A 6,000-nucleotide genomic window follows, 5' to 3' on the forward strand; every position below is an offset into this window, starting at 1 on the left:
TAGTCATATGAAAAAAGGCATAAGTCCACTCCACCCATATTTTACACTCCATCTGTCCATTCACTCTTTTTCAAGTTGTTGACAACAGTAGTTGTGGTGTGACATTAGTTACAACGCTGCATTTCCCTTTAGGGAAGTGTAACACGATCTGATCCAGACAATGCTGTTCCCTTGATACCTCTCTAAATTGACCATTATTATGTTATTAAAGACAGAATTGACTGTTTATAACACTGGTCCATTTAGAAACTGTGAAGAGCATGAAACAAAAAAAATCCACAAAATAATACACACAAGAAAATCTTTTTAAAGATAAAATGCTGAATTACAGTCTCCAAAACTGTGTCGTGACCACTACGCTAGAGGCAGCAGGAGCTTACGAATGAACATTTTCACTGTTTTGCCTTTTAAAAGGACGCCTGAGATCAACTCTCACAAAAGTGGAGATGCGACACGATTGCCACTGCTGGCCATTCAACATCAACGTAAATTATGTAAGATGCAGGGAAAGAACTCGTGATTTACAGTGAAAAGTTGTTCCTCTCAAAAGTTGAAGAGTGAGGGCCACAAGAATTTTGGATAATGACGGAGTTGCTATCATCATGACTTTATACACCAACTGCAGTGAATTTGAAATAAAAGCATCAGGGTGTAGACTTTCAGCTTTAAATTAGGAGGTTTCACAAAAATATGGTATTTACATTTCAGGAATGTTGCTCGTTTTATGCAGAGTAACTCAAAAAGCATGTTGGCAATTGACTTACAACAGGTTTATTCATTGGACAGGTGTAGACAGACAATAAAGACATAAGAGTTCCTTTACCTTGAGTCAGGGTACTTGGTGAGCGTGGCCAGGCTGCTGGTGTACATGTGGCCGCCCACGTCGATGTGCACGGGCGCGTTGGCTTTGGTGAGCTGCGCCGGCAGCGGGATGCCCTGGGCGGCAAGGGGGGAGACCGGGGACCGGGTCAGAGAGAGCCGCGACATGCTTCGCCCCTCCTGGAAGCAAGTGTACAAAAAAGCCATTGGAGGAGAAGGTAGGGGAAGAGGAGGAAGATAGAGGAATGGTGGAGGAAGAGTGATCCTACAGTGCCCAAAAAAATCAAGACGATATCCTTCCTTATCAGATCACTTCCATGACTGCCTGGTCGCGTTCTCCTCGCCTCCGTATTACTACACCGCGGCGCCTCTAATTAAGTATGTTTGGATCTTTTGGCTCAGGACCGCAGGCGAGGATAGGAGGAGGATGCTTATTAGAGAGAGGGAGACAGACAGATAGACAAGAGAGAGTGAGAGAGAGCGAAAGAGGGAGAGGGAGGGATGCTAGGTGTCAGCCTCTAGGGGAATAAAACAAACTGCTGCTGCAATATTCTAATTAAAGGTCGCATGATGGGAGAGATGTGATGCACCCAGACACACCAGTGTGGGAGTGAGGGGGGGGGGGGTCTATGCTTCCACATTTACACACACACACAGACACAAACTGTACCTACAGAGTAATCACATCCCTGTTTAAGAGCAATATCTGAAAAGGAACACATTATAACTACTGTGTTAGAGTACACCGTGTGATAGTTACTTAAAATGAGGCATTAAGGCAGGCAAGTTAATGCCACCAGCAAGCCAACACGCCATATAAATAACAATAAAGCATGCATGCTTTTGGCAAAGTAACACAAATCATTTTTCAAAACATAATTATGTTCTTGGAAAAGTAATTTTGGCCCTCTGTGTTTTCCACATACGTTGAGGACTGACAATAAAATGCTACCACACCATACCATACATTAAGGGTACCCATATTAACACATACATGGCACCCACTGAAAGACACGGAAAAAATCAAAACGTTTTAACCCAGAAAATGAGTTTAGTATGTCACAATGTTTTGTTTTTTAATTGGGCAACTCCACCATTTTCAAAGACTATTTAAAGCTTATGAATTACTATCATTAGCTTTCTTTGTTGATTGGCTGCAACAAATAGCTGAGGTGTGTGGTGTCCAGGTTATCAAATATGGTTCATTACAGATGTACAAACACTTTATCCACTGGTTTTCAAGTTGTTTCTTAAACCCTACTGCTTGCTAAATAGTGGTCCATGTAGTGGTTTGTGTGTTATAATAAAAGGAATCATTAACTCATTCACTGCCAGCCTTCCCAGTTAACATGGATATTTGACTTCTAAAGCCGTCAATGGCAGTGACTGTGTTAATGATATGTCTACTGCTCCTTTAAGTCTATCTGACCACATGGCTTGATAAGAATAGACTATCAATCGTGTCAAATAGTTTGAATTGACCTAATAGTGAGCCACCACCAAATGTTGAAAACTGCCATTCTTTGCTCTTTAACAGTGCAAAGAGGGTATTTACAAACAGTGGGAAACATACTATTGTAAAGTGATACTTTTGTAAACTATAAGAGCTCAGTTCTTTAATGTCTTCATGTGTAATTTTCCACAAAGCGAACCAGCTCCGCACCAAAGCGGACCATGACGTAAGGTCCGGTGTCAGAATTTAAATTCGGGGTTTGTTCTGCTAAAGTGAACGCTTGACGCCAGGGATCACGTGCGTGAAAAGGTCACATGGTTTGTGGTGACTTTAGAATGGCTGACATGTTTCTTCCCTGCAGGCTTAAAAGCACATTTAAAAGGAGGAGACAAAAAAAGCACATTTCACCCATCACTAAATCAACACAATTGATCATCTTGTTGTTGCACAATTTGGGGGGATTTTATGATCTTAAAAGTCTTTAGCCTTAAGTGAATGTTTTTTTTTTTTTTTTTTAATTCCCAGGGTGGTGCCCGCCTCACTTGGAGTATCATGTTGCTCTAATACGATTACACGAGGATGGGATTACGTTCCAAATCCTGGGAAATGGAGATTGGAGAAGTTTTTTTTGGGGGGGGGGGGGGGGGTTACTCACATATCTTTCTCTATGGAACAACCAACTACCTTCGGAGTCTTGGCATCAAAATACAGACACAAATGAATTCAAAACATAAGATTTCAGTTTCCCTGCACTGTTCCCTATAAAATAGGGGTTCACAAACTGAGACTCGCGACACAAAGTGGGTCAATTTTGAAGGTTTTCATATTAAAATGATGTTGGATATGTTATTGATCATAAATATGATAATAAAAAGCGGGCTCACAATTTATGCGCGAAGGACAACATTAAAGCAATGCATCCCGTCGCGAGTTGGAGTCCCCAACTTCGGGGGGGGGGGAAACCCCTGCCTTAAAATAGCTAGAATTAAATAAAGCACTTGGTGCAACGTACATGCATAAAAAAAAAAAAAAAGAAATGTTCAACATGGCGTCTTACTATTGATACTATATTCCTGCTCTGACATTTCCACAGCGGTTTGAAAAACGATGGTAATGTTGCACAAAACAAACCGTCGTTTGCGTCGCAATTACCGTTTCGAACATGGTAGACAGCGAGTCCAGATAGGAGAGTCCAGTGGGTAAAAAAAAAAACAGCACAAAAAAAAAAACGCTCAAATATTTGCTTGTCGGTCCAGATCGGAGCGAAGGGGCTGGGGACACACACGCACACGCACACGCACACAAATCTTGCGGGGAAACCGCGCACGTAAGAATGCAAAAGTGTGATGCGTTGGCTGCAGCTCGACCCTGGCTCGTCAAGCATGCGTGCGTCCTAAACGAGCGAGAAAGAAAGACAAGGCAAGAAAGAAGCGCACACGGGAGGCGTCCTTGCTTACCTTGAACATCGAGGAGATGAGCTTCCGTCCTTCCTTCCCCCCTCGTCTTATTCCTTCTTCTTTAAATGAGTCTTCCTGTCGTTTTAGTGGGACTAGAAAAGAAGAAGACTCCAGAAGTAGAAGAAAATAAGGAGAAAGGGATCAAGAAGAAGAATGTGGCTCCGGGCTGCCCGAGCGCCTCTGGGCCAGGGATTAGGCTACAATTAGCTCAACTCCTCTTTCTCGCCAAGGCAATTTTCTCAGGGAAAGAAAAGCGTGATAGAACCCCCCCCCCCTCCCCCTCCTCCTCCTCCTCTCCTCTTTCTTCACCTCCTCCCTTCTCAGACTAAAAAAAAAAATAAAAAATTACGCCTGCACAGAAAGGAACTTATCTTCAAAAAATGTGTGTGCGCGTGCACGTGTTTGTGTTATCCCGGAAAGAAAAATAAACAACAAAAAGGAAGCATACGTTTGCCTTCACTAAAAGTTGAAACAAAAACAAACAAAAAAAAAAAGAAGGAAAGGGACAAACAGATCTTAAAAATATATGTGATAATAGTTCCAGAGGTGAATTCTAGCTAAAGGCGTTTCAGGTCTCCAAAGTTCAAAGTCAGCCAGTCAGCCATCGTCTCCTGCGCGCTAATGAACAGCCGACAAGAACTTGTTGAGAAAGTCAACACGCAGCATCCGAGAAGTGCTCCTCTTCCTCTCCAGCTTTTCGCCTCAAATGTCTGGAGTGGATGATGGTGATGATGATGATGATGTGGTTGTTGTTGCAACGGGGCGCGCGCACGCACACACGCACACGCGCTCGCACACACACACACACACACACACACACACACACGCACGCACAGACTTCCCTTCGGCCATTCAAATCAAATGACGTCCACGGACGTGCATGCACGCCGCAGCAGAAAGCAACCCTCACAGGCCGCCCGCAGCCAAATGCGCCATTTCAATTATAGCGCAGGGGTTTAGATGGAGATATCTGGCCACAACGCACACATACGCGTGTGCACTTGCACGCACACACTCCTCACTCATGCTCAAAATGAAAGCAGACAGCCTCCAGACTTTTGCAAAATAGGATTCACAAGCTGATTATTGTTTTTTTGTTTTGTTTGGTTTTTTTTTTTTTTTTTTTTTTTTTTTGCATGTGCGACACAGTGGAAGTGAATCATGCGTGAAGCGTTTTGTTTTTCTAAAAAAAAAAATAAAAATAAAAAAGTTTGAAGTCAGTCAAGGTGCTCCATTATTTATTTATTCGTCTGTTTGTTTATTTGCGTGTAAATAAGTGTGAATAATTGATGCAGCATTGAGCCCAGTAATTACTCGCTGCTCCGACCAGCATCCAAAGAGAGGAAAGTGTGGATGTTTCTTGATATTTGGCTCCAGCCAGTGCAAGACGCGGGTACTACATCACATGATTAACTAGTGAGTTTAATTGAGGGAGAGTTAGTTATTATAAAACAATAGAATCACTATCCTAACAACAACACGACTACTACAGTGTGGGGAATAATTATTTGTTTCCCTGCTGAATTTGTAAGTTTTCTCTCTTTAAAATAAATGAGCAGGCTCCAGTTTTTACAGTTGTTTATTGATTATTGTGACGGACAGAATATACTGACATGCCTTAAAATAAACACAATGTAAAAGTTAGAAAAACACGCATTTTATTGAGAGAACTAAGTTTCGGATCCCCAACAGAATTCTTGCTCCCACAGAAAGGGTGGTTCTCCTCAACTAATTAGCAATTCAGGGTTAAAGACCAGGACCAGTGAATATCCGCAGTTAGATGCCCCCTAAAAAAGTTTTATAATCGTCTGTATATCCCACAAGATGGGGGCTAAGCACTCATTCTAAATTTCTAAATAAATAGTTTCTTGGCAGAGATCGGACCAAGTCATTGCTTTGCAAGTCACAAGTCAGTCTCAAGTCATTGCCCTCAAGTCCCAAGTTCTACACTTTGAGTTTCGAGGCTTTTCGAGTCATTTTACCAACAAAATAAAAATCTATTGTAATATGTATAATATGTTACGAATAGGTATCTATTATATACTGCATTTATATAGTTATTATATTTAAAAATCCCTATGCGTTCATCAAAACAAATTTCATAAACAAGTACATTGAACCTTTATAAGAAAACTATGGGATTAATCAAAATTTTTGCACCTTTAAAGCCAATCGTTAAGGGGGGGGGGGCTTAGTTTATTGCCCCTTCAAAATCGATCGATATGTTTTCAGTTATTCTATGAAAATGCGATGCTATAACTCACTTTTTCT

The 6,000-nt window shown here is 41.6% G+C and overlaps 1 protein-coding gene across 2 annotated transcripts in view; it reads right to left on the reverse strand.

Annotated features, from left to right (window-relative positions):
- The window catches only part of LOC133397947 (BTB/POZ domain-containing protein kctd15), a 45,452-nt gene extending 41,448 nt beyond the window's left edge, over window positions 1–4,004 (reverse strand). Inside the window, exons 1-2 of one of the 2 annotated variants that reach the window (XM_061669429.1) lie at window positions 3,730–4,004; window positions 824–999 (exon numbers count right to left, since the gene is read on the reverse strand). In XM_061669429.1, coding sequence (XP_061525413.1) covers window positions 824–999; window positions 3,730–3,738 — 185 coding nt within the window. In that variant the 5' untranslated portion in view covers window positions 3,739–4,004. Of the gene's footprint in view, window positions 1–823; window positions 1,027–3,729 lie in introns of those variants that run through there. The other variant, XM_061669421.1, reaches the window with a different exon arrangement.
- Window positions 4,005–6,000: the final 1,996 nt, after the last annotated feature.

The sequence above is a fragment of the Phycodurus eques genome, chromosome 2 (assembly GCF_024500275.1).
Source record: "Phycodurus eques isolate BA_2022a chromosome 2, UOR_Pequ_1.1, whole genome shotgun sequence".
In the NCBI taxonomy this organism is placed as follows: domain Eukaryota; kingdom Metazoa; phylum Chordata; class Actinopteri; order Syngnathiformes; family Syngnathidae; genus Phycodurus; species Phycodurus eques.